Consider the following 27,109-nt stretch of genomic DNA (forward strand, 5'->3'; position numbering starts at 1 on the left):
TCTATATCTTGAGCATAGACGAACTGCGTGACGTTTTCTTTTGCCCTGCGCAGCCAAGCTTGGTCCATCAGAAGAAAGGTTATGAAGACCAGGGTATGAGAGCGTCTATTGCTGGCCAATACCATGAGCAGTATTAAAATGAACGAGGTTTCAGCGAGTCGACCAACGTTTACTGCTGGAGAAGAGTCGTTCATATTTTCATGCTGTTGTTTGGGCCCTTGTAAATACTCCTTCTCGACACCTTGTTGAGAGTCATGCTTCCGTCTGGAATTGCAAACATTTGGACTTTTCAAGATGATCAAAACTAGAATATGATTTCGTAAGTGAGACTGTTCAGGGCGAAAACGGCTCCATACCATGCAAGTTTACTCGTAAGGCCCGTCTCATCGATTCAGTGCAGAATTTCCCGACGGGTGGGTTCCAGGAGCCATGTAAAAGCCGACGGCAGGGTTTCGGATCGGAGGGCCGGATGAGAACCTGTCAGTATTTTTAAGTGTAGTCGTAGTCATTGCAAGTTGCAATTCTGAAATTCCTCTTGCATCTGGACATCCTCCCGCACTTGGTTGTTGATTATTGCACTGCACACGCCGAGCTGCTGTTCGAGGATCCTCAACGTCAACCCTGCCAACTCACCGTCAATCCTGTGCCATGCCGGCGACACGTCTCACCTATGACCATCTGCCCCTTCACGGCAAGGTCTATGCCGTCACGGGCGGTGCCAGCGGTATTGGACTTGCGACAGCCAAGCTTCTTTCGATGAGGGGGGCGGCCGTCTGCATCGCCGACATCGACCCAGAGGCCATGAAAGCAGCTGAGGCCCACTTCACGCCTCTCCAGGTGCCGTTCATGGTGTCAAAGGTTGATGTGTCGAGAAGATCCGAGGTAGACTCTTGGATCGACACCATCATCCGGGAACATGGCCGTCTAGATGGCGCCGCAAACGTGGCCGGCGTCATTGGCAAGGTTCACGGCACCACCGCAGTGACCGACATGGAGGACGGCGAGTGGGATAGAATCATTGCCGTGAACCTCACGGGCACCATGTACTGCATGCGCGCGCAATTACGCAGCATCGCAGACAAGGGGTCCATCGTCAACATATCATCCATCCATGGTCTCAAGGGTTTGGCGCAATCCGGCAGATACTAAGCCACGCACTCTGACTGACAGCTTGATAGGCTTTGCGAAACACTCGGCGTACGATGCCAGCAAGCACGCCGTCATTGGTCTGACCAAGGCGGCGGCTCTGGAGAACGGAGACCGCGAGATTAGGGTCAACAGCGTCGCGCCAGGTTCGGTCTACACGCCACTGATGCAGAAGGAATGGGACCACAGCGGACGCGCGAAGGACGCTCCGTTTGATGAGCCCACTGCGTTCCGGCGGTTTGGGACCGTCGAAGAGACGGCCAATGTCATTTGCTTCCTGCTGGGGCCCGACAGTTCGTTTGTGAGCGGTGCGGTCTACACAGTAGATGGCGCTTGGATCTGATCGGGGGTGGGGCAAGGTGGCGGCGATGCCGACATTGCATGGGAGCTCTGTTTGGCGTGTGGGAGGATGAATGATTGATTCTGCAAACAGTGGAGGCCAAGAGAGAGGTTTGTCTTATGGAGGCGAGCGATGTGGGGGCTCCAGGCGCTGGACGCCCCTGAGCTACCTGGAAAGCGCTAGTGGTGCGGGGTTCGCGGGGAAAGAGTCAGCTCAGGTGGTGAATGAACACAACATAAAATACCCGTCGGGCTTTTTTTTCACTTCGCAGCTCCCGTTCTCAGCATCTCCCTCGATTGCACGCGCTGTCGCGCAGCTCAGTCGCAGCTGGAACCACTCTCTGGCCCGGGCAAATTTCACAGCACTCGAAGTATCAGAACGCCAACAACTCGACAGCTGTCGACTCCTCTGTTCAAGGTGGGCGATGGAAGATCTTCGCAGCCAACCGTCTCCCGAGCCCGAGACGAATGGTCGGGGGAGCCAGGATGGGGCGGACGCGGAGCATGCAAGGCCAAGGAAGAGGACGCGGGTCGCATGCGACAAGTGCAGTACGTCTCGGACCCGCTGCGACGGCCAGTATCCGTGGTAGGTGAAAGACGGCTGGCTCTCAAGCCTTTTGCCCCAGCATCCATTCGAGGGTTATTGTTCAACATTGACTGACATGGCCACGCAGTCGACGTTGTCAAGGCAAGTCTCTGCCTGTGGCACTAGCCAAGAGAGTAAAACCCGAGGCATCTTCGGCTAACCCCTGTCCATCACAGATTACGGTTACACCTGTAACTATGACCGACAAATCAAGAAACGCGGTCGCGTCCCCCGCAACGAAACAGCACCCAGGAGTCTTTCCAACTGCGAATCGTCCGCTAATGAGACCTCGTACCCGGATCAGCATCCAGCGAGCTCGCCTGCCGCCGAATCGGAGCCTCCGTCAGGCGCCTTCGATCAGCGGCAACAGGTGGCCGAGTCGCAGCAGAATCTTGCCGTTCCAGAGACACACGCTCATGTTGGGTTGGACACGGCCAATGGGGGCTACTTGCCTCAACAAGCCATCTCCCCGCCATACGCCATGTATGCCAACGAAGGCTACGCGGCTGGTCTGAGACACACAAATCATCCGAGGCTGGGTGACGCTGTTGTGTCGGAGCCCAGCGATGGTCACCCGTCCCCTGCAAACCTCAATCCATTGCACGATCCACACGCCTCGACAAAGCCGCATCCGCAACAGCAGCGCGCAAGAGCATCATTCAGCACAATCGTCAGGCCGCACGGATTCGGACCCTTCAGCCCGATACCGTCGGATGGCTCTCAGGGCGGCGGCCAGCAAAGAGGCTCACAGTATGGTGTCTCGGCTGCCGACTGTCGCTACCGCTGTCTCGACCCTCTTCTCCCCTATCTTGGCGATGTCTTGCCTGCGTCTGTGGCTTGTGACCTCTTTGATGTCTATCTCGTGGATCCCGGAAGCTCGTTATTTCGCTGCGCCTCGCCATACATCTTGACGCGAATATTCCGGAAGAAATCGCTGCTTCATCCAACTAATCCGCGACCCATGTCGCCGGCGCTTCTGGCCACAATTCTTTGGTGCTGCGCCCAGACTGCCGACATATCTCTGCTTCTTGTTCCGGGATCGAGATCACGAGTCACAAACGCACTCTACGAGCTCGCCACATTTCTCATTACTGACCGAGACCCCGACAGATGGCGAAGAATACACGGTAAGCAGCCGCACCGGCAGGTGTTGACATGTCGTACTTACCATGCATAGGGGGACTGCGCATAGAGAATGAACAGGTATCCGAGCAGTACCCCTACAACTCCAATCTCCCAAGCACCACGGAGAGCAATGAGCCGGCCGGTGCCATTGATGATGTGCTCACATTCATCCTCCTCTGCATTGGGGTGTCCGGAGGCGACTTCAAGTCGGACTGTCTCAAATGGTGGAGCAAAGCAGCCAGGCTTGCGCTGTCACTCCGTTTGAACCGACTGGATGAGGACTCATCACTGTCCGGACTGTCCTCTCCCCCACGAAAGCACAAGGGTCAGCTGCTCCTGGCTACACTTGAGGCTGAGGAAGAGAAGAGACGAGTCTTCTGGTTGCTTTATTCGCTCGACCGACATCTTGCGCTGTCGTTCAATCGAGTCCTCCAAATTCCGGATTCGAGTTGTGAAGTTTATGGTACGTCTACCCCGGGTTGAGGCCAGCTGTCGGCTCCTAACAGAGCATTAGCCCCATTGGCGGAGAGCGTTTGGGAGACGCTAGATGAAGTGCTCCTTCTCGGACCGCCAGCCAGGACGATAGGCCCCCTGAGCACGATATCTGGTTCCAGTTTCTTTGAATACTTCCTCCCGCTGATGGTCATCCTCGGCGACATCATCGAAGTTCACCATGGCAAGCACCATCCTCGCCTTGGGAGCCTGGACAACAGCATCGCCGTCTCTGTCATTGGCAACATGATAAGCGAGTGCGAGGAGAGTCTTGCCAGGCTTGCGCACGAGGCTGATGTGCGACACTCAGCATACGGAAATCCTGACACACCGATGCTCATCAGCAATCTGGTGACCGGCCTGCCAGACAACAGTCATCAAGCACCACCACCACCGAGTCGGAGTCACGATACCCACGATGATCGATCTGATGTGCGTCTTGTGGTCGCTTACAGTACGCATATTCTCCATGTCATGCACGTCTTGTTGCACGGCAAGTGGGACGCCATCAGCATGCTGGACAATGAGGATGACTGGATCACTACGTCGCGCTTTGCCGAGTGCGCGTCGCACGCCATTGCTGCTTCCGAGGCCGTGTCCGATATTCTCAAGTTTGATCCAGAACTGACTTTTATGCCGTACCTCTTCGGTATATATCTACTGCACGGTAGCTTCATCCTGTTGCTATTTGCCGACCGGATGCCTCAGCTCGGACCCAATCAGAGCGTCGAGCAGGCGTGCGAGACCATCATCAGAGCCCACGAGGTCTGCGTTGTGACCTTGAGCACAGAGTTTCAGGTGCGTCAGTTGTTTTTACCACATCACTTGACACATCTAATTGAATTGTACAGCGGAATTTTCGACGAGTCGTACGATCCACGCTGTACAGTGTACGAGGCTCCAGTCCCAAAGGTTGGGAGGAGCACAAGCTGGCGCGGAGGAGAGTACTCTCACTGTACAGATGGACCAAAGGAGCCAAGGGACTGGGAATCTGATGAGACGAAGTGTCACTACCAACATCTCAGTCTGCCGGCTCAAGGCCGAGACGGACAAACCCTTTCAAGTCATTGAACTTGTCAATCATACGAGACCATTGACCGGGGCAGACCGCGTGGAATGTTGCGGTATCAAACCGCGAGAATACAGGCATTGTATCGGCACCCCACGCCCTCTCCTTGATTTCAGACTGCACCTTGGCTGGCCTGATTGATGACTTGAATTTCGGGTACATCAAAGACATCCCAGTCATGGGCATTTTCCGGTGATCCGAACGGCGTCAGGGCCGCGAAGCGAAATCTGCTATACATCAGTTTCTCTCTCCCATGGCCACATCAAAGCTCACCTACTCACGTGTAGTTTCCTGGTTCGATCAATTGGCCGTTAGCCAGACGGCCCAGCCACCAATACTCATATGGAATGTCCCGAGCCAGATCAAAGACTGGAAACGCTACCAGATCCATCTCATCGTCCTTGCTTGTGTTGAAGACGTAGGCGTAGTCCGCACCGGCCCATGAAGTTGCTGCACCAACATATCCGTTCTTGCCCGCTTCCGGCGGATAGTACCACCGGCTGTCTTCCCAGCCTGCTTCAAAGATATCCCACCGTAGGTGACGTACACCCCAGCGGAAGCCGCAAACGATCTTTGGGAAGTCTTGAGCTTCCAACGAAAGGTCAAATGTGTAGCTAGCATGATTCGGGTCAGTCTCTGGTCTCCACACGCGCAAACAGACTCACGTGGGCTTCTCCTCAATGGGAATATCGTTCGCAGTTGAAGAGGACCGGGGATAGTTGGGGTAAAAGACACTGGCAAAGGTAGTCCGTATGCTCCCCGCCACGCCCATAAAAGGTACGGAAAGTTCTTCAGCATTCGTGCCGTATATGAGGATCTTGCCGCTGTACACAGGCAACTTATCATCATCGAACCCGGCGGGATAGTCAAAGATGAATCTGGACGCTTGTCAGCATGAGGCCTTTGTAACCGGCTGCATTGCGTACTCTGCATTTTTGGTTGACCCAGGATTGACCCAGAACTCATCCGACGGTAACAGCACATCAGGCGTCATTTTAAAGGGGAGGAAGGATGTCTCGCCGTGCGGAATCGGGCCCAACTGCACCAAGGGAGGATCGCTGCTGTCCAGGACGTCGTGGCCGCCAGAGTCTTGCACCTCGAACCTGTATCGAACACGGCTAGTCCCGTTATTCTTGATGGCGACCTGTTGATGTTGTCTGTGGTTCTGCGTGTCATTGAGTGCAAATTTTGACCATCCCAGGGACGTTTCATAGTGGACAACCTTGTAGGCGTCGACGATGCCAGTGCCAACTTGGGTTACAGGCGCCCAGAATCCATAATCTTTGTCTGACTGGCCATCGTGCCACCGCACTGCGCGGCCGCTTGACATGATTCGCATGGCGAGATCCTTGGCGAAGCGGACACCGTGGATGCCTTTACCTCCATGTTGACTGATGTACAAGGCCGCAACTCCAGCCACATATGGACACGCCATTGATGTACCGCTGAGCACTGTGTATGTATTGTCAAGGTACGAGCTGAAGATGTTGCCTCCAGGGGCCGCAACATCGGGCTTGATCTCGAGGTTGTATAGCGCAGCTTGTGACGTAAAGTAGCTCGCAACCCCTCCGCCAGCATTGCTGATGCCGACATAGTTGGCTTTCGACTCGGCAGAGAAGTTGAGCAACACCCGATTTCCAGTTCTATGCGCCTTGAGGAAGAATTCTGCCGTTTCATAATCGAGAACACCGACGCCAATGAGGTCGCTCCCGGTCCCTGGCTGTTGTAGCGATGCGCCCTGTGGACTGAAAAAAAGGATATATCGAGCACCAAAGTGAGCGACATTGCGCTGTTTTGCATATGAACTGCAGTTCGTGTTCACACTCAGAGGCAGAAGAGGCAGAAGTACGACGTAATTACTGAGGTTCCGCGTATTGGCCGGCAAAGACTCGCAGCCTACTAGAACGTCACTTGCGTTGAGTGATAGCGCAAACATAGGGAGGTCTCGAACCGTTGGAGGAAAAGGCTCGTAGTCTGGCAGGTAGGCAAATGTCGTTGTGTTCGAATCATTGGAGCCGGGATGGATATAAGTGGCCTCAAACGGTATCGCAGGATAAGTATCTGCTTCGACCGACGCCACGGCGAGCACAAACTTTCCAGATGAGCCACTGCTTCCAAAAAATGGGCCGAGCTCACCGCTGTTGCCGGCAGAGATGGTCACTATGGTGCCAGCATCAACGATGCGAGACGCAACCGTGGACCAGGCACTGCTCGACCATCCGCCGGGGCCGCCAATACTTGCTGTGATGATGTCGGCCTCGATTGGCGTCAGCCATGTTTCTAGAAGGAAGAACTCTAGGGGCCAGTGCCTACTCCATCCTCATGGGCCCTGATGAATGCGTCTATCAGAGTTTCCTCGTCTGTCCCTCCCTGACATCGTTATTGGATGAAGCCGGCGAGAGAGGTTGAGACCGCTTACACTGCCCCCAAAGACTTTGTAGCTCTTCAACGTAGCGTCTGGTGCGACTCCTGCCCAGCTCAAGAAGAGTTAGCTGCGAGGAGAGTTCTTAGAACAGGCCGGGTGTACTTTTCGGTCAAGCCGGCGATAATCCCCGCGACATGCGTGCCGTGTCCGTCGATATCAAACGGGTCATCATCTGGTTCCTTCTCAAAGGGTCCGCGTGGATACCCTTGAAGCTTAATCAGCCTCAGTGGCCTCAAATCGAGAGAATATACAAACATCTGTCGCCCACAAAGTCGTAGCCTCCTATCACTTTGTACTTGCGGCCCAGCCCACCACCCAACTGTTCATCGCGTTATCATTAAGGCTGCCCAATCAATTCAGGGGATTGCCTACCGCAGGGTGTGTGTACTGAACTCCCGTGTCGATGATTGCAACAGTAACGCCTTGTCCGCGGATGCCTTCAGCGTGGAGTCTATCTACACCAGTCATGTGGTGGATTGAATAGTTGCTTGCGCCTGCATCGTCGGGTTGGTCCTGTTTGTCTATAGCAGGATCGAGCTGGACCGTCTTGGATCGCCAGACATTGGCCACATTTTTTATCACGTGCAGGGATTCTGCGTTCTCGACTGATGTCTCGATACTGATGCCCTTGAAGATGTTTCCTTTGAACGACTTGACGATTTTGTTTCCAATTCGAGACTCGATACTCGATTTCACGTAATCAAAGTCGGACTCCTGAGATTGATGTTAGCTGATGCATAAGGTGTAGCAATCGCAATAGGATTAAGACACCTTGGCAAACTCGACGATGTATCGATTGGTCTCGAATGAGCCAGGTCTCGTCCCCAATCCGCCATCTGTCTGTCGCCCAAGACCCGCCGTCGAGCTCAACACGAGTCCAAGTAGTAAATGAACGGGTTGCATGATTCGTTACCTCATTCTTCTGCCTCTGGGAGCTTGAACAGAAGTGCCAAAAACGACGGGCCACATCAATATTAATATTACGCTATTTGAGCCTGAGCCTACGCCTGTGCCAGCAGCACCTGAACGGCGGTCTGCACCGTCAGACAAGCCATGCAACGCCGAATTCAGTGAGTTGTAAGCTGTCCGGGTAACCGCCGTGGACACCATTGTTGGGACAGGGTTGAATCCGTGTGGTACATGGGAACGGGCAAGCTCATCGGGTTGCACCCAAGACAACCATCGTACGCTTGTGTCCAGTGAACAACTGGGCCTACATAGGGCGGAGGCAATCAGGAAGGAAACAGGACGTCTTCTTGTGGTTTCACAAGTTTTCTGCTGATTGTTGCTCGACAGCCAAATCTGTAGTCCGAACGCGGTCGACCGAAGGTTGTGTTTGAGACGGGGATGGGATCAAGTTTGCGGAAGAATCATTGGCTCCCTGGGCTTTTCCGGCATGCAGGTGGCCTGACTTTGGATGACGGTATGTATGTACTGGACCGTAGGTGATAGGCGTGGTGAACCCAATATGCTTTACGACATGGGATTGACTGCGCTGATTCACGAGCAGTCGTAAGCAGTGCGGTGTTCAAAGGCGAAGTCTGAGTGCAATTGGCGTCGATGCTTGAGATCTTTCGACCAGCGGGCTGCGACGGGTGTGAGAAGCCGCGCCTACCAGGGTCAATACGTCTACTGTAGTGAAGCAAGTCTGCTGGTTCAGATCGATCGCTCAGGCAGCGGCACTCAAGTGAAGGTCACCAAACGGGGCTCAGAGATGAACATCATTTTACATTTATGTCAACACGCACTCACTTCCTGGACCTGAACCTTGCAAGAAGCTTTCCCAACTTGGCCCGAGCAAGCGGGCTCGGGGCCTCATCGGCGGCAACGAGCCGTCGGACCAGAATGTTGTACAGGCCACCAAAGGCGAGCGCAATGGCAGTCGATGTGAAGATGATAACATTGTAAGGCATGCTAAAGTCCGGTACTGGCAAGTTGAGCAGCAACGTGGTGGTTCGCACGCTTTGGACGCGAGGGCTGATAGTCGTGATGACAGCTGCGGCAACATCGAAACCGCGATTCGCATCTGGCGGGTACTCGGTATAGCGAAGAATGGTCTTTTCGAATTCGTACGTCAAGAACACTGTCGAATCAGGTGGAATTCGCATGCGCAACTCCAGCTGAGTGCCCCTTGCGCGATCGATGGCTGGGCGGTAGAAAACTTGCTCAACAATGGACGCTTGCTGGTTGATGTTTCCATTGATGCGAGTTTCGAGCGTGTGAAGATACACTCTCATAAACCAAGGTAGCGACTCCATGTAGATAAATTCTACTTCTGTGTCAGGGCTTGGATTCGTCAGGATAGCCTGAACACCGCCACGCTCTTGTCCGTGTCCCATCAAGGACCTTTCGGCGTATATTAGAGGGGTGGGCGCGTCGACCAGCTCGGCTGGTGCTACGGCGGTCGCTTCGGCATCCAGTGCTGGCAGTATGATGTCGAAGTCGCCGTTGACATCGAACGTAAAACAACGGGAGACGCCATTCGGGTTTTTTGTCTCGTAAACCCCGCCAGAGGTGTAGACGCTTCTGGACTCAGGGACCTCTAAGCAGACCGGGGCACTTTCTGGATCGGCCAACGGACACGTGCCGGTAATGGGCCGTCCAAAAATATGTGAAAGATGCCATTCTTGGCCCGAGGCATGGCTAACGGGAAAGCAGGTGTTATCGGCATGGTAGGGTTTGGAAGAGTCGCACTTTAAATCTTGGCTCGGAGGAGGGCGGGGAATAGGATTTCCCTGCGGACGCTTGGAGCGCTCGACGTCAAGGACCATATCGATGGTTTGCTCAATTTCCAGCACGCATTCGCCATTCTCAGGGCACAATGGGCGAACATCAATGGACATGCTCTGAAAGCTAGAGTCAAACAGCTTGTGGCCGTCAAGCAGGCTCGACACACCAGCCTTACCTTTGCATGGCAGCAGCTTCAGAAACGGTGTCAGATTCTCGGTGCACACGACTTCCTTTGGAAGCACACCGTGTAGCAGACGAAGATTCGGGATGGAGGCGTTCGAGTGGTGGCCCTCTGGTCGGAAAGACATGACAGGCCGGGTAGTTCGTGTGACATCGACAAAGTTCAGGGAGGCGCAAAACAGCCCAGACAGTGCGTTCGTAAGAATCAGCCACTTCTCGTCGGCCCTGTGGTGTCGTGGTTAGCTATTGTGATAAGTCGAGTCTTGGGCAGATACTCGTACTCTTCGTCTGAACGTGCGTCCAGCCAGGCCCATAGCTCAACACCTGTGCCACCTTCTCGCTGGCCCTCCCATGGTCGAGCGCCCCAACTCTCGGCGTCCCATCGTCCCAAGCTGAATCTCAAGTGCAGCTCTTTCGTGCCAGCATGTTGGAGAATTTGCCCGAGCGACCGGGGAAAGTAGCCAAAGTTTTGGGACTCAAAGTCGTGGAGTGTCGAGTTTGAACGAAAATTGAAGCTGGCCAGCAGGGCGGAAAGCGGCAGCGGTCGAAGATTCAGTTGCTCATGGTAATCTGCTGCAGAGACGCAGTAAGAAAAGGCAGACAGAAGTAGCACCGGAAGCGGACGCATCGTGTTAGATCCCCAGCGAAAGTTGGTTGATCGTGGTGGGATTGTCGAACCGCAGCTCCCTGACGTCGAGCATCGTGTCCAGTCGCGCGCTGGGTTAAGGCGGGACCCCTGCCAGCCCACCAGGGGGGGCGAGTAGGCTAGGTACGAAGCGGTAGGACACGGCAGAACGCGATTAGATAATCCTTTTCTGCGAAACCGCAGATCCTCACAGCAGAAGCTCCCGCATCCCTGGTCATCCCAGAGAAGCGCCGACATCAATCGATACACCCGTGAGCGCCGCCGACAGATCCCCGCCACTTTATCGATCCAGAGATAACATTTTGCGCCTGTACACGATTAAGCAGCATGGCCGCCGAACAACGGAAGCTGCTCGAGCAGCTCATGGGCGGCTCAGCGGCGACTCGCGCCGCCCAGCTTTCCATGACGGACCCCAAGGTCTGCCGCTCCTTCATCGCCGGAACTTGTCCGCACGATCTCTTCACAAACACGAAGCAAGACCTAGGCGCTTGTCCGCGGGTGCATTCGGAGGCCCTGAAGGCCGAGTACGACGCCTTGACCGAAAAGGAGAAACAAAGATATGGCTTCGACTACGATTACATGCGCGATCTACAAAAGTATATCGACGACTGCAACCGTAGGATAGATGCGGCTCAGAGGAGGTTGGAAAAGACGCCCGACGAGATCAGGCAAACAAACGTGCTGGTATGATTACCCTGTGCCCATTTTTACCGCCTCAATAAGCTAACAGTACGCTTTTCTCAGCTCAAGGGTATTTCGGAGCTTAGCTCCAGCATCAACAACGGCCTCTTGGAAGTCGAAATCTTGGGCGAGATGGGCGAAGTCTCCCGCGCCGTGGATGAATACTATCGTGTCCGTCAAGCACAACAGACAAAGCTGGACCGCGAGCGCGAGCTCAAAGAACTCTCCGACACCTCTGGACCTTCAGGTCATCAAAAATTGCAGGTCTGCGACGTTTGCGGCGCCTATCTGAGCCGTCTCGACAACGACCGTCGCCTGGCAGATCACTTTTACGGCAAGATGCACTTGGGATATGCGCAAATGAGGAAAACATTCGATGCATTTCCTAAAGAGATGCGTGGCCGTATGCGTGCGCCCCCAATGGAAGACGACGGCATGGGCTCTGGCGGCCCGAGGGGCTCACGGGGAGGCGGCGGCGGCTATCGCGGACGAGGAAGGGGCGGATATCGCGGCGGCTGGTAATGCGACTCCGAGGTGACAAAGTTGGAGTCCCATCGAAGCCTTTCCGTCGTCGATACAACGCGGAGTGGGCGCAAAAGACCACTACGACAACGACATATCGGAGGATACCGCACGGCAACAGGGAAACGTCTCAATAGGCTGAAGAGTGGCCTGAGATGATGCCTGCATGTTCGGTTGGCCTTTCCGGAGGGGGCTGTCTTCTGGTCAGTCGTGGAGGAAGCGGGCGTCATCGTACGTCGCGATGAGAGGTTAGAACACCCAATGATACCAATTCACTTTCAGCGCGCGACTCACCACTGACTGCTCTAGTGAAGCGTAAATTGCACATGCTCTGAGCACTCACAGCTCGAACCGTGAACTAGATATTACCTCTAGCGGCGGCATCTGTGAAGACTATCGAAGCCGGGCAAGTTACGCCACTTCCTTGCCCTTACCGAGGCCCAATGGACAGCATCATGGACTGTTAGTGAAGCCAGGTAGCGATGCCATCGACTCAGGTGGAAAGGTTCGCATGCCATTGTTGAGCCCGAGAAATCATCTGGCGAAACGCACCTACAAATACTGAAGGACACATACTATCGTGTTTCCTGAGCCGGTCGTTTGCCAGGAGGCAGCGTATGGTTGGTCGAGAGATCTCAAGACTTGAGCGACTCCTTGTTTAATAGGCGGCTCTCTGTCGGCGACACTACAAGTACTTCATCAGTACATTGTACATTGCATGTGTCTTAACGCTAGGCTTGCCATTGTGGTATGTAAGATATTGTTGTTTGCCGATGACTTTAGCCCGGCGCCAGTATAAGAGTTGCGCTGTCTTGTCCCGCGTATGCAAGGCTCGTACAATATCATGATGGCCAGTAGCCTAATCCATTGTAGAGTCCTGGAAATTTCCAATCCACTTAGATTGAAAAGCTTCACATCGCCTCGTTCCTTGGACTTCGTTGCCTGCCAGGCCAATCGTATTGTTGTGCTTGTGAGGCCGTGTACGATCACCAGCACAGTTCACAGAAAGCGCACGTCTCTGAAATTGACTACTTCGCTCTTTTGCGGCTTGAGAACGACACATATTATAAATCGTGCAGGCAGAATATCCGCTAAGAAGCTAGTGGAAAGCCTGGAGCATCAGTTGCCCGATTCAGGGAGACTTCTTAAGCCGTCCTTGACAGATGGCTCACTAGAGAGAGCTGATGCTGCAAACTTGTTCGAGATTGAACTCCTGTGTTGACAATGATGCCGAGGTATCTGAAGGCAACAATCTTGGATAGATGGCATTTTAAATCAGGGCGCAGAAATCTTGACAACGATAGCGGTAGTATTTCGGTCCCAAGCCAAGCTCTACTGGTCCTTGCCTGCCAGCTTAGCATCCAGAGATTCCATCTCTTCCCCCCAATTAAGAGGGCCCGTCGGGGAATCGGGCGAGAACTTAGAATCCACAGATGGAAGCGCCGGGAAGTCCGCCGTGTTCACGATGGGCTTGTTCGTCGCCTGCGAGGGAGTGCTCGCTGACGCGCCGGCTTCATCACGTCCGTTCAGGTTGCCGCCTCGACCACCCCGCCCGCGATTTGAACCACCACGTCCTCTCCCTCGTCCGCGGCCCCGGTAATTTTCATCGCCAGCAAGGTCGCCCCCTCCTTGATCGACATTGTTCCTGGCATAGCGGCTCCCCGCCAGAGAATCCGCCCCCCTTGCGCCACGGATCCCACCATGCGCGCCTCGAAACTCCCTTTCCTGCTCCTGTTCTTCGATCTTGCCTTGGTCCCAGCCGCCCGTCTTGTTTTCCATGGCCTTGAGCTTTCGCTCACGGTTCTTGGCTCGTTCAGCATCCATCCGCCGCCGCTCCTCCTCCCCACGTTTCCTGCGCTCAGCCTCGGCAGCCTTCTTTTTCTTTGCCTCCTCCATACCGTGGGCATAAGCAGCGGCGTGGGTTCGCTCGTCGGCCTCGGACAGTTCATGTTTGCGCGCCTTCTCGGCGCTCAGGATTGCCATCTTCTCCAGTCTCTCGGTCAGCTCGCCCTCGGTGAGTTTTGTCCGCGGGTTAGCCCCCGACTTGATGCGCGATTCCGACTTGAGCGCCGTGTTCTGGCCTGGTAGTGCTGCTCCCGATGGCTTTTTGCCCGCACGCGGCGCGTTTGTTCCTGCGCTGGGGCCAGTGGGAGCGGACGGAGGCGGTGCCGTGTCATTGCTCGCGCTGCCTGGCTGGGCCGCGGGGCTCGGACTGGAGGCCTCCCGGTTTGGAGCTTCTTGGCTTGCCGCCGGCTGGCTGGCTGCCGGCGAGTTGACAGCCGGCTTCTGGTGTGTGCTCGGTTTGCCGGCGTTCGAGGGGCTGTTGGCGGCAGGCTGGCGTGGAGGGCGCGGGGCAGGCTTGTCGCTGTACTTTGAGTGGGCCAAACCTTTGACCACAGGTTTCGCCTTGACGGGTGCAGGCGCCGGTGATCTATGGGGCTTTCCAGCAGGGATCTCGACAGCCTTAGTCGGAGGCGCACCTTGCGCTGGTGCGATTACAGGCGCGGGCGGCGGAGGGACCTCGGTGACAGCATTGGTGAGGGGCTCGAAGTCGTCGGAGAACAAATCGTCGTCGGTGCGACCGCCAAACTGATCGTCCATGGCAGCTGCAATATTGACAGTTCTATCGGCTGTGGAAAGATTGATAAAGACACTGTCAGCGGCAAGGCAAAGGTCCCAATGGCTTGTGGTTGTGAAGCTGGAGAGACGATCGAGCGTTGTCGCATTCCTCGACCCAACCCGCTTGGGAAGCACATGAGATTGTAGCCCCGCCACCCATGGCAACACTCGATTGGCGCGATTGGCACAACTGGAGCTCATGTGGGGTCATGATGTATACTCGTTCACGGTGCGGCTGGCCTGGCCAGTGACTCACGTGATCATGTGTATCCGTCAAGCAAATGTACCGCGCGGGTGGAAGCGGCTGATACTACATGGGACAAAACGACTGATTTGAAATAAGCCCTTACAAATTACAACAGACAAACCTGCGCAAGGGGGGCGGGAATGAAACATGGTTCGGCCAAGTTCGAACAGACATCACAATGGACGTGCCAGCGTCCATCGCATCCTACCAAGGGTTCCTCTCATGGCCCACTGAGGGACCTCACATCAGACAGGTAGACGCTCACCACTGCCGACCCTCTCCCAGAATTTCCTCAATCGCCAGACTCGCCCGATGCCACGGCTCTGCTCCCACTGTCGCATGCCTTCTTCGCGCTGCAGCACCTGACGCTTCCAAACGGCATCGACCCACCTTCTGAGTCCGTCCTTTACCTGTTCCTTCTCGATTGCTCTTCGTTTGGCGACCAGACCTGGCGCAACATGCACGACGGCTAGCCCAGGGACACACTCGTACGGCAGGACGGCGCGCTCGACTAGAACTTCGGCAGGCGGCCTTGTGGCTAAGCGACGGGCAAGTCGAATGGAGACAAGAGAGCGGCCCAGGCGGCGCGAGACGACTGTAGTGTTAGTGAGAAATATGGAACGTGCGATCAGGTCTGCAAGTGGAGGCCTGGTGGCTAACAGTGGTGGGAGAATAGCGCGATTGAGACGGAGGCGGTACGCGTGAAGTATTGGTGCCATTGACAGAGTTCGGAGGTGGTGATTGATCTGAGCCCGATATGTCAGTTGAGTAGGAGATGCTACCAAAACAAGACCAGGAGGGGACATGGGCCGCTGGCACACAGCGCGGCCGTGGTCGGTTGCGTGTAAGTGAGCGTGGGAAGAGGAAATAGCGAGAGAAAGGCGGACAGAGGTGACGAGGAGACAACGGGGGGGCGGGAGCTGGAACTGTCTCAGGCGCACTGCGGGGTCAAATGCGTACCCTGGAGATGGACAACAAGTCGTTCACGTCAAGGAAGCCTAGGATGTCGAGTAAGACTTCGTTGGGCATGATCGTCAGCGATGCCTTCGCACTCGCGGGGACTTGCTCCGTGTCACGGTCTTCTGCCCTATAAGAATCAAACGAAGAGATCCAACAGTCGGTGAGATGTGCTGCTTTCTCTGTGTACGGCAGAGGATGCGGTCGGGTATCAATGGCCTTTGAGCCGATCACTGGGTCCAACGAGGGTCGGCCGCCATCATGACCGTGGTCGCAGTGCTGAACACCTTCTGCCTCAGCCGGCGAGGGGGTGACAGCAGGGACACCGACAAGGGTCCCAGAGGGGCTCACGAGGTGAGGGTGGGACTGTTCGGATGACATTGCCCTGTACCTTCGCGGAGGGAGATTGGGTCGGATATGTTGAGAGCCGCTCGAAGCGATTGTACGATCGACTATGCAAAGTCACGCCTCCCAGCGTCGCCAAATATTCTTGTCTACCGGGGCGAGAATCCAGAAAGAAGATGTGACTGACGGGCGGGGACGTGTTGCGCGATATTGCCGAGTACTGTGACGCAAGACGAATGGCAGCGCAGATTGCGAAGTCGACAGGCGCAACACGGCACGTACGCTGACGACGAACCGTGCCTCCGTTGTCACAAAGCAGATCCTCCGTCGAGGCGCTGTAGCCGCTCTTCCAGCTGGTCCAGGTCATCCAACTGAATCTAGGCGACTGGATGCCAGTGGTGGGGAAAGAGTGTTCAGGATGATGGTCGGCCAGTTCGTTAGCGTTGCGATGACGGGAAAGAGGTTGCTGGAGGACCCTGGACCCAAGGCTACAGATGCCAAACGAGAAATGAACGATGCTGGTCAGCTGGCCTCGTCATGTCACGGCAGGCGCCATGACGTGCGCCAACGAGGAGCGGGGCGGGGCGGGGCATACCGTGCGGAAGATGGGAAGGCCAGCGCGGTTTGTAGGCGAAACGACGCCCAACGGGCACTGTGTCTCGGCATCTTTCTTGATGTTCGGTTAAGCGGCCCCCACAGTTCTATGATCTACACTTCATGGCCAACTTTTGCCCATCGTGCATCTCGTACGGCGCACGCCGCTTTTGAGATGGAACACGAAACAGCAGTGGTCACAGCAGCCGCCCGTCCGCCCGCTGCAGTCTATTTCACTGAAGCCGCGCTTCTGGTCGCGTCTCCGGCCATAGCTGTCGCCGAAGCCTTCCCAGTCCATCTTGCCCCCAAGCCCCCAATCAGGCCCGCTGGTGGACGCAGCAGCCAGGGCTGGCCAGCTCGACGCAGGCAAGGAACAGGGACACAGACAGCGTCGTCTCGAGATCTTAGCGTCCACGGCACACACTCGGTCCGTCCCCCTTCTCGACTCCAAGCGAACTTGCGGGCCGAAGCTTCGGCGGCTGGAATCCCGGTCAGCGTCTTGTCATTACAAGACCCCATGCCCTGAAAGACCCCATGCCCTGCCAAGTCTTAGCCAGGGTTGTTGGTCTGCCACCCCGCTTCATCTAGCTCATCTCCCACTCAGCGCCTGGACAATCACCTATTATGACAAGACTACTGTCTGGATCATCGAGGGAGTTCCCCCCTTCCCCTGAATCTTGCGATTGAGTTGGCAAGTCCCGAGACGAGGCGGCAAAGCCATCACATCTGACCGACCTCAGCATGACTCAGGCTACCAGTCCACACGTGAAGTATCACGCTCGAACCGCGCTCCTTTCTACCTTGGCACGAGTTGTGATGTAACCTTTTTACGAGGGCCTTGTCGCCAGTACGCATCCAAGCCTGAGTTGATGAACCCATTTCCCGCAGCCACTTCTTGGGCCGCTACGTGGAAAGCGGCAACGTCGTCATCATTATGCACTGTTTGAGATCGCACACCATGGTCTTCCTGGCTTCCAGCCCCGACTTGTTTCGTTTCGGTGTACTTGCCAGGCAACGCGACACTTGTGACCGGGGTGGGCTGTTGGGCCTTGCTGGCATTTCTGTCATGGCCTGATTGCTGGAGGTGACTTTCAGTGAGGCATCTAGCTTCTTTTAGCTTCCCTTGCAGCGGCGCGTGCGGATATGATGTGGCATACCTTAATAATGATTGCGATTTCAGGCTCCCATGCCGAACAGCCAACAACCCGCGCAGCGGACGTGCCTCCGCCAGCCAGGTATGCCCGGGCCTGCAGTAGGTGTTCTCTTGCACGACGGGGGAAAGGGACAATGCCACTAAAGAATAGCCGTGAAGAAGACAGTGTCAACATCCAACGACGGGAGGATGGTTCTCTATGGCCGCCACTCAGGAGGGTGGCACAACAGCATGCGCGCTTCACAGAATACGGCGTTTGGAGAAAAGCCCACAATCCAGATCCGGCTCCAATCCACCCACGAAAGCTGCCATGGTCCTTTCGACCTTTGTGACAGACTTCCGATCCTTCCGATACGCTCTTATTATGAATTAAAAGTCTTGATATAGTAGAGATTCTAATGTCGTTGTCGCTAACTGTGACGGCATGCGGCGTCGTGGAGCGGCCGCTCTTTGGGGCCCGATGCGCTAACCAATCACTCCGTGTAGCGCCCTCCCATGCGGCTGTACCAGAAACATGACCCAATACTCAGACACGGGTCTCTTGCCGACGCTTTCTTTTCGTGGTTCCTCTTGTCAATCGAGTCGAACGCACGGCTTCCACTGTCAGGCTCATGGCACTGGCCCCTGCAAGTGGCCTAAAATATGCCAGCTAGAGTACGGAAGAGCGCAAGCGGTAACGTCCTGCGGGAGATCGACATGTCACAGTCGCCAATTGTGCGAATACAACCGCCAATATTGTCCAATCACCACGCGCACGGTTCAACGCCAAATAGAAGATTGAAGAACTTGCTGCCCGTCATTGGACATATATGCAGCTTGCGGCAGAGCACGTCCAACGGTTGGTCGATGACAGATGCATTCCACAGGTTTCCACACGATCCACGAAGCTGGGTCTGCTCCTCTCTCTCAATTTGCACATCTATTGGCTTCATGATAGCATAGGCAATAGGTTCAGAGACATCCACCGCCTGGCCTTGTCATGCCTTTTCCCTAGTTCACAAAGTAGATCAACCTACCCGAAGCAAAGTGAATGATGTCGTGACTGCGAGACAGGTCGTGAGCAAGCACCTTCTGAAGACGATGAATGCAACTACGACAGACCAACTGGGCGACCAGGCATGTGACTGGTTCCAAAATCCCTTTATTCTAGCTTCTTGACTGGGCCCGAGACTCCTACACTTAGCCAACGTGCTATTTCTGTTTCGCGAAACGCCTGTGTGGATGACTGGCCCGCTGTATGTAGCCATGGCGACCACGGTATGGCCCGTATATCGGTCACGACGATACCGCTCAGCTGAGGGACGGCCAGAATTGACCGCTAACAGTCAGGCTGTGCTAGTGCCATGATCATCATCTACACTACGCCCCATTGTCTGCTTTTACTGCTCTGCACAGTGTTGCCGGTCTCCCTCAACCACGATGTTTCGCATCTTGGCGATAGGTAGCCAGGTGTGTACGCCGTAGAGCACTGCTCACATACAGGGCGTTAGGAGCGAAGATCGACGATCGGTCAAACAGTGTGAACAAGAACTCCGAAAAAACCGTATGCCAAAGGGGACGAGAACGCAAGGCTCGCCAGAAAGGGAAGAGGAGTCGTATTGCCAGCACATCACTCCGAATGCCTAGGCTGCCAGCCCTGCTCTCACCTAGACCCCCGAAGAGTGAGGCTTCTTTACCCTTGCAGAAGAGCTCTTCTCACAGAGTGCCTTGATCCTGATCGCCGTGGCCCATACTTCTGCGCGTCACTCGCAGAGCAAGACCCCCGTTCGCGGTGGGTGAAGCCGGCCTCCTCCATGCAGGCTGCAGTAAACCCCCATGCCGGTCTTCATACGGCGCTTTCTGCCTGTTTTGTCGGCTTCGATCCCCGATTGCCGTTCTTCAGGGAAGTCGAAGTCTGCAGGGTACCGATATCATCACAGCATAAACAGCGTTGGGCTCATGTATTCAGGCTCATCTGCGTCGGCTGACCGAGTGGCACTCTCGTCATGGTCCTCGGATACGGATGAGACCTCTTGCTTCGAGCCCTCGCCTTGCTTTTTCTTCTTCGCCTCTTTTCCACAGACCCTCCAAAGTCTTTGAAAATGGTGTGCGTACGACATGGCCTCCAATAGGCTTCGACCCGAGCTTCCGCGAGCCGTTTCTGCATGTCTTCGCAGCCTGTGAGACCGACTACGAGGTTATCAGACACCGAAGCTGCTGCTAGGGCTGTTTATTTGTTGAAGCAGCCCACCAGATTATCTGGCGTTCCGACTGAAGTGATGTGAGCCCCAGCTAATTTTGTACATCATGATTCTCCGTTGATGACGTTGATTTTCATCAGACCTGTGATGCCGGATGAGGCATGATCGACCTCATGGCACTGAACGTGATTCATGTTGGAGTCTCCAGAAAGCACTCATTGTTGAATTGCTGGCTTGTCTGGGCCGCGTTGAAATCTCCCGGTCCATGCCACGCTTTTCGCAGAGTCTGCTTTTGCGCGGAGCAAATGCAGACAGAAGCCAGGCATATGCAAGGCAGGCTGCTGGGGGCCATGGCCAGAGGGCGGTCGCCACGTTGCCCTGGCCTCAGTGAATCGGCCGGCACGACGCGCAGCTTTGGCAAGGAGGGAAAGACCAGGGGGTACCTGGTTACTGATCTGTGTAACGTTTGCGGAGGAACGGGGATCAGTAGATCGTGTTCCTTGTAGCCTTCAGGCGGCCTCATGTGAGACCGGGGTGCTGCGGTAAGTACACCACTTCAAAGTCAAGAATACTCAGACCAGGCTGAGGCGAGGTCGAGGTGAGACAAGGATAAGTAGCCCGGGGTCGCTTTACAACAGGCCAGGCTGCCTGAAGTACATGGCGTCAGGAACCACAATGTTATTCAAGCGACATGGCGAGTGTGTTGGTGACAATCATGTCTCGTGCAGAGGGCCCCCAGACTCGGCCCGCTCATGTGTGGCGAACAGTGAGCCTTGTTCTTCGTTCGTTGGGGGCGGCCTGTGATCTAAACCGGCCGCATGCTGAGGCGGCCCGGCCGAGGCCATCTCCAACCGCTCTCGATGCCTGACGATGGATCAAGTCGGTAGACACGACGCCGAGGCCCCCAAGGCGTCCCGACATTGCTAGATGGAAATTTCTTCGAGTCATGTTAATGATTATTGTTTCCCGTCAACTGGGAAAACACCACCTTGATATCAGAAGAACCAGTCCACGCTTGATTTGGTTGGTCAGGACGCCACTGTAAGGCTCAGCTGTATGTTTACACGCCCAACATCACATTGTAAGTCGCGGGCTTGAGGTTGGAGAGCAATGGCATGAATAACACAATTAGTAGACTGCTAGTTCAGTTCACAAGAGAAAACATTTGATGTGGTTCCACTGGAGCAGATGCGCTGGCAGAAAAGGGGTTCATCCCTGCATCATAGGCTTTCTGCGAGACAAAAGAACGGTCTTACGCCCCCCCACGACGAGTATTCTGACCAGTCAAGGAGGTCCATTTCACCGAGAAGCGAAGAATGGCATCAAACAGGGACCGGCATCGATCCAGCCCAATCTGCTCGGCAGGAACAGGTAGACCGAGCATCCTGGTCTGACAGGTGTCGCCTCCTGCGGGCCCGGCCACGGCCGAGGGGAGAAGAAGCCAAGCGGGGGGGAGGGGGGGGGGCGCCCCAGCGGCGGCCGCGGATGAGCATCAGTGTTGCTTACTTGCTTTTCTGGCTCGAGGTAGCTAGGACAGGGCTCGATTGTTGCAGAAACAGTACTTCCTAGAAATCCTTGGCCGAGGCTGATGACGAAGGTGAGCAGCAGAGGCCTCTGACATACCCTAAGACTCGAAGCTTTGGGCCCGGTGCCTGTCGTGGCGACGGAGGGCTTCAAAGGCTCTCGTCGCAATGCATCCTGGCCATACAAAGTCGCCAGCCCGATATCTCTAGACGCTCGCTGCATCAACCGAATCGTTCAGGGGTCCATGAACTGAAAGAGGGTATGCTATACGTGCACAGTAATTCAGGCAGCACGACGAGGACACGGGAGACCGGGCATGGATAGCACACCCTCCCCAGTGGCACACACACACACACACACACATGTTCACCTCCACTCACACACACATGGGGCAATGATGGTGGCAGCCAACGATCGTGAGGCTTTTGTTCCTGGTCAAGCCAGGTACGTAGGATTGACCCCGGTCTTGACTGGCAAGGTCCCTTTTTCCGCATGTGGAATGCAGTGGTATGCCATATACCGAGAGTGGAGAAACGCACGCATGCAAAAGGTGATGTGCCTACGTAGGTAGGTTCGGGGGTGATGTTGCCTGAGCAGCCATGATCAACGTGGCAACCAGATAGCGTCCGAGACTAGGCCGTCTGAGTGTGCGTGCGGGACGATTTTTGCCCAAAGTGTCTGCAGACAGCAGAGCTACATGAGCAGCATCGAGCAGTAGTCTGGGCGGAGCCGAAGTATGCGGGCAGCGGGACGTATCATTTACCCATCCATGAATGAAGCCGTTCGCGAAGGTCTGGAGAGTTCGTCTATGGGAGGTGACAACACATCGTGCGGGTCCCGGTGCTTCTGTGCTGGCTGTCTGGCGAGTATAAGTTAGCCCCTGATCCGCAAGCGTGGAGAACGAGTGGTAGAGAAACTTACAATTCAGAGAACGAAACAAGCCCGAGAAAAAAAACAAAACGTTCGAATTGCGGACCTGGTGGTACACCAAAAGCTGAAACGCCGCCGATCGCCTGGCCACCAGAAGAACCAAGTCGAATAAAGCGCAGCCAGGCGTCTGAACCACTCTCGTAAGTTGCATCGCCCGAGCATACCAACTCAGCCCCCAATGTGACTGCGAGAAAGCACGCGGGAGAGGATTCCTATGCTTGATTGGGTTTCACCGTTGACACATGCCCCTTTAGATTCTTGACACAATCCCCACGGCAGCACATTCGGTCCCTTTCCTCAGTGGCGAGCCCCGACGACGAACGGAAGATCATGTGCTACTTCTACCAGACCCGTTGGACGTGTGGGTATTGGAGATGGGGCCAGTTCAAGCAGCAGTGCAACAAGGAATACCGGACGGGCGAGACATGCGGGCTCAAGCTCGTGTACACTACCGTCCAGGAGGCGGACCGGTGCAAACTGTGTCATGATATCGACAAGAAGAATCGACGAATACTCAAAATGACGACGGACATCGATAGGTGGTACAGAGAAGGGAATCGACAGGCCACGATCGAGAGGACGCTGATAGAACTGACGGCAGTGGAGGACCAAAAAGCGGACATGGAACACCGACATCAAGCGAGAGTGCTCTGCCAGGATTTGGCGGCGTGATCTGGACACCCCCTCCCGAAAGCCCCAGGAGGTAAGTCTTCTGGAACAAGATCGATCAGGGGCACACCCACCCCGAGTTGAGACATGGCGCACACTGACACGATGCGTCACAGTGGCTTCAACGCATCACACGAGGCACCAGCCGGCTTGGATGACATACCCACACGACAGAAGGGGGGTGTGGTCCGAAGAGGGGGGAGGGGGCTTGCTCCCCAGCACTCCAATCTTCCGGGCCTGGAAGAAAGGGGGGGGGGGGTTTGCTGGGAGCAGACACAACCACGTAGTGGTTCATCATTCGCTATCTTACTCATAATCTTGTGTGCTTTGTTCGTCACATACGGGGTGACGGGCTATCAAGGGTCGCGAAAGGGTCGCGAAAGGAGACAACTGGGCAGAATGTGTGAAAGGAATCTTTCTTCCATCTTGTTCCTCGCCTTTTCTTTTCGGCGAGAAGATGGGGGGGTGGATGGCATTCATATTGTATTAGGTATCGAAAAGAGAGAGAGAGAGAGAGAGAGAGAGAGGAACGTCTGTGTAAGGTTACTTTTGCGCGAGTTATGGGTAAGACGCCCTAATAAAAAAGGGTCAAAGATCCAGCCGTTCTTGGAAACGTAACAGTTCTTCAGTGTGTCAAGCGTAGCATAGACAGCTGCTTGGGGCAGCTCACAAAAGAACGGCGAATCCCCTACCGCGCAGACCGCCAAATCACCCCAGCACCTTTCTCTCGTCCTGCACAGCGGCCCATCCGATGGTCGTCGCCACGCTTATCAGGCAAGGGAGCGCGCTGCAGAAAACGGATACAGCCGACAAATGAGATGAACGACACCGCAGCATGGGAAAGGAATGCAGTTGACCAGCTCTGGCCGGGGACCAGACCAAACCCAAGACGCCGCCAGTCAGTGCCTGAGTCGAGTCAAGAGTGTGCTCAAGCCCCCCTGCTTTCTGTCTCTCTCTCTTCGAAGCGGCAGACGCTCTCGTCCACGCGCACGCAGCATGGGCAGGCGGTGGCGGCGAAGGAGAAGGCTCCTACGGCATATAGCGTAGGGGGTCATAGGGCTTCAGGCCCCCGCGTCTGGCTGCGCAGAAATTTCGCCGGGCAAGCCGATATTGGCGACAAAACCCGGTTCATAGCAATGGTACAGGGCTTGTCATCTGCGCGTGGGACCAGCGAAGGGAGCCTGGGAGTTTTCGCAGGATCCAGCCAGGGGGGGAAAGACACGACTGGCTTGCATCGGGGTACTACTACTACTACTACTACTACTACTACGCAGGCTGAGCGGTCACCCATGCGGTCGCGCCCCCTCGCGCATCCCCATCCCACGCCTGGCTTCCGCCAATGAGCCACGGGAAACCCACAGACTCCCGCACAACCCTGAGAGGGCGGGGAGGCTCGAGCAAATCATGGACATGGCACCCCGGCCCCTTCATGCCTGCTCCCTGCTCGTGGTCTTCCGTTTTCGCGCGCGCGCTGCTCATTCGAGAATTACGCCGCGTCTCAGTCGTCGGCGTGGACCGAAGCCGGCGACGGGCCAGGCGACGGGCCAGGCCGTATGAGGTTGGGGGCAACGAGTGCCGGCCAAGGTAGAGGGGGACAGTCACTCATTTGTACGAAAAGGGCCTCCACATTGGAGCGCCATCAGCCGACTGGGCACGTGGTCATTGCTCAATGGACTCGTGCGTTCCACGCTTGGGGTTGATGAAGAAATTGACCTGCAAAGCGATTGGCCAGATGAGGCAAGCAAGTGGACTTCGATGGCAAGGTATGCGAGCGGTGGCGTGTGGTGGAGAGCAAGAGGGGGTGCGTGTGCCCGGCTCTTGGGGCGTGCTTCGAGTTGATTTCTGATTTAACCATTTTGAGTAAACCCGACATGTTTTCTCTCGTGTCGTCAATTTCCATGACCATATATTGTGCGAAATACCTAGCATTCCAATATTACTCAATGAGAATGCAAGACTAACGAGCGTCCTGCAGGCGGGGGTTATCGTCAACACCTCGCCGCATCACCGGCCCGTCCCTCGGTGCCGAACTGTCGGTAAGTGAGATGCGACGTGGGCATGTCCAAGGACTAATCGTCCCACGTCAAATAATGTACAAGAGTGAATACAGCGGCCACATGGCCGCAGCCGTAGCCGCAGCCGTAGCCGCAGAAGCAGTCGCAGAAGCAGTCGCAGATGCAGCCGCGGCCAACACGGGCCACGATGGACCGGACCGTAGGCGGTGCGGCGCACGTGTCGATGTTCTGTCCCGAAGCAGCACGTCATGCCATCGCAGCAGCTGCATCTGCAAAGGTGCCAACGAGGGGACCGTCAGACTCGGATTTGATGGATGGAGCACGGCGCTGCACGTCTACCGTGTCTTCCTGGGGAAGCCAATCCACTTGAACGCCCGCCGGGCCCTGGCCCTGACCCTCGCCCTCGTCCTTGGAGGCTAGTTTGGAGAGCAGGTGCTGATATCGAACGATGCGGGCTTCTTGTCCTGCATACGCAAAGAGTGCTGGCGCAGGTCGCGCCGCATGATCTTGCGGGGCGATCTCAAAAATATCGACCATATTGCTGGGACGACGCGTCAGCTGGCTGTGCCATTCACGTTGTGTAGTCCGAGCGATTTCCAAGTCTCTTGATCTCGGGCTCTGCCGACAGGCGGACGACTCACTCGGATGTCTTGGCTACAACTCTCTGCAGGGCTTCATTCTCGCGTTGCACCTCGACGGGGTCTTCCTGGCCGCTCATGCTCTGGTCGCCAAAGCTGCCATAGTGAATGCCGTTGGGGTCGTCGAACAAAAGCCTCGATTCCTCGTCCTGTACGCAAGCGACCGTTAGCAAGTCATCTCTTGAATACTTCTGTATGGCGACAAACCTCATCGAAGACCTCTTTCCTGCTCCCACCCAAGCAGGAAGTGCAGACGCCCATCCTGCCGATCTGGCGCTGGAAGTACAGTACGCGCCGCGTGGGCTGCTAAACGGTGCGCAGTGACTGCCAAACAGCCTGCGGTGGCTGCCAATTCGATCTCGGGGCGGCGCAAGCCCGTGTGTTTTGCTGGTTGCTGTTGGTGTCGCTGAAGCAGCACATGGCAAGGCCGGAAATTGTGACACCTCGAAAGGCCATATTGAGCAGGCGGTCAGAGGTCGGACCATCGAGCATCGTCGGAAACACGTCGGCCCGCGAAGACCCTCCCCCACTTTGCTGGCCTGGTTCGACATGACGCGGTGGGGAGGGGGGGGGGAGAAGGGGGGCATGGCGGCCCGCTGGCTGACACACCGGGCGGGCCGCACACGCCCGAATGCCCAGCACAGAGCTGCTCCCAGGGAGGCGGTTCAGGCACACACCGACCTAGTCTTACGGCCAGGGTGACCCTGTCCCTGATCTTATCTTTTTTGACTTCACTTCCTCACGTCGAGAGTTGGGTATAGCATTGCCCATCAAGAGAAACACAACTGGGCGACTCAGCGGCCTCGATGGCCGCCCATGATTGCAGACGATCATGCGCAGTACCAGTGAGTCGTTCTCGCCATGGCCCAGAGTCACCTCTTTCTCATCTCCAGCTGCAAGATGGCCCATTTGGTGGGCTCCCTGGGCTTCGCGCTCTCCCTCGCCAGGGACTGCACGACTCCACATGGTTGCGCATAGATTCGCAACGGATACCATTGGTCTCAATGGTCTTGTCTCAAGATACCCATTTATCCCGTTGAAAAGTTGCTTGTGAAAGGGGAGCGGCGACCTCCCTCTTTTCCCTTCACTGCTTCCTGGAAAGGTAGCGGATTTCGCATGCCAACGTCAATCCCCTGCGACGAACACAGGCTGCAGCCCTGATTTACATCCCCAATGTATTGCCTCAATACATCTGCCCTTGATGCCAGCGGAGGGAAGGGTGAGCTGCGCCTGGACCCATCATGGTCCTTGATCAGACTCCTTCGATCAGTTCCTTCAGACTCCCTGCTTGGAGGGT

The 27,109-nt window shown here is 55.7% G+C and overlaps 8 protein-coding genes across 8 annotated transcripts; 4 read left to right on the forward strand and 4 right to left on the reverse strand.

Annotated features, from left to right (window-relative positions):
* Positions 1 to 648: 648 nt before the first annotated feature.
* D7B24_008176 (uncharacterized protein) lies at positions 649 to 4,683 on the forward strand (the record flags this gene model as incomplete). The annotated part of the gene is made up of 8 exons (XM_028642270.1): positions 649 to 1,123; positions 1,179 to 1,454; positions 1,808 to 2,071; positions 2,160 to 2,177; positions 2,248 to 3,198; positions 3,249 to 3,659; positions 3,711 to 4,486; positions 4,540 to 4,683. 8 exons carry the CDS (start codon positions 649 to 651, stop codon positions 4,681 to 4,683), a joined length of 3,315 nt encoding a protein of 1,104 aa, XP_028493906.1.
* Positions 4,684 to 4,869: 186 nt separating this feature from the next.
* D7B24_008177 (uncharacterized protein) lies at positions 4,870 to 8,292 on the reverse strand (the record flags this gene model as incomplete). The annotated part of the gene is made up of 8 exons (XM_028642271.1): positions 4,870 to 4,984; positions 5,039 to 5,371; positions 5,423 to 5,635; positions 5,684 to 7,014; positions 7,177 to 7,234; positions 7,285 to 7,439; positions 7,555 to 7,896; positions 8,188 to 8,292. The coding sequence occupies 8 exons, from the start codon at positions 8,290 to 8,292 to the stop codon at positions 4,870 to 4,872; spliced, it is 2,652 nt and encodes an 883-aa protein (XP_028493907.1).
* Positions 8,293 to 8,930: 638 nt separating this feature from the next.
* Positions 8,931 to 10,720, reverse strand: GPI16 (Subunit of the glycosylphosphatidylinositol transamidase complex-like protein; the record flags this gene model as incomplete). Its single annotated transcript, XM_028642272.1, has 2 exons — positions 8,931 to 10,317; positions 10,368 to 10,720. 2 exons carry the CDS (start codon positions 10,718 to 10,720, stop codon positions 8,931 to 8,933), a joined length of 1,740 nt encoding a protein of 579 aa, XP_028493908.1.
* A 345-nt stretch (positions 10,721 to 11,065) lies between these two features.
* Positions 11,066 to 11,941, forward strand: LUC7 (splicing factor; the record flags this gene model as incomplete). Its single annotated transcript, XM_028642273.1, has 2 exons — positions 11,066 to 11,422; positions 11,483 to 11,941. 2 exons carry the CDS (start codon positions 11,066 to 11,068, stop codon positions 11,939 to 11,941), a joined length of 816 nt encoding a protein of 271 aa, XP_028493909.1.
* A 1,332-nt stretch (positions 11,942 to 13,273) lies between these two features.
* On the reverse strand, positions 13,274 to 14,761 carry D7B24_008180 (uncharacterized protein; the record flags this gene model as incomplete). The annotated part of the gene is made up of 1 exon (XM_028642274.1): positions 13,274 to 14,761. The coding sequence occupies one exon, from the start codon at positions 14,759 to 14,761 to the stop codon at positions 13,274 to 13,276; it is 1,488 nt and encodes a 495-aa protein (XP_028493910.1).
* A 224-nt stretch (positions 14,762 to 14,985) lies between these two features.
* Positions 14,986 to 15,280, forward strand: D7B24_008181 (uncharacterized protein; the record flags this gene model as incomplete). The annotated part of the gene is made up of 2 exons (XM_028642275.1): positions 14,986 to 14,991; positions 15,065 to 15,280. The coding sequence occupies 2 exons, from the start codon at positions 14,986 to 14,988 to the stop codon at positions 15,278 to 15,280; spliced, it is 222 nt and encodes a 73-aa protein (XP_028493911.1).
* Positions 15,281 to 21,954: 6,674 nt separating this feature from the next.
* D7B24_008182 (uncharacterized protein) lies at positions 21,955 to 23,162 on the forward strand (the record flags this gene model as incomplete). The annotated part of the gene is made up of 2 exons (XM_028642276.1): positions 21,955 to 22,004; positions 22,745 to 23,162. 2 exons carry the CDS (start codon positions 21,955 to 21,957, stop codon positions 23,160 to 23,162), a joined length of 468 nt encoding a protein of 155 aa, XP_028493912.1.
* Positions 23,163 to 25,420: 2,258 nt separating this feature from the next.
* Positions 25,421 to 26,721, reverse strand: D7B24_008183 (uncharacterized protein; the record flags this gene model as incomplete). Its single annotated transcript, XM_028642277.1, has 4 exons — positions 25,421 to 25,715; positions 25,816 to 25,961; positions 26,020 to 26,115; positions 26,656 to 26,721. The coding sequence occupies 4 exons, from the start codon at positions 26,719 to 26,721 to the stop codon at positions 25,421 to 25,423; spliced, it is 603 nt and encodes a 200-aa protein (XP_028493913.1).
* Between the last annotated feature and the right edge of the window lie 388 nt (positions 26,722 to 27,109).

The sequence above is a fragment of the Verticillium nonalfalfae genome, assembly GCF_003724135.2.
Source record: "Verticillium nonalfalfae strain VnAa140/NRRL 66861 chromosome Unknown scaffold_70, whole genome shotgun sequence".
In the NCBI taxonomy this organism is placed as follows: domain Eukaryota; kingdom Fungi; phylum Ascomycota; class Sordariomycetes; order Glomerellales; family Plectosphaerellaceae; genus Verticillium; species Verticillium nonalfalfae.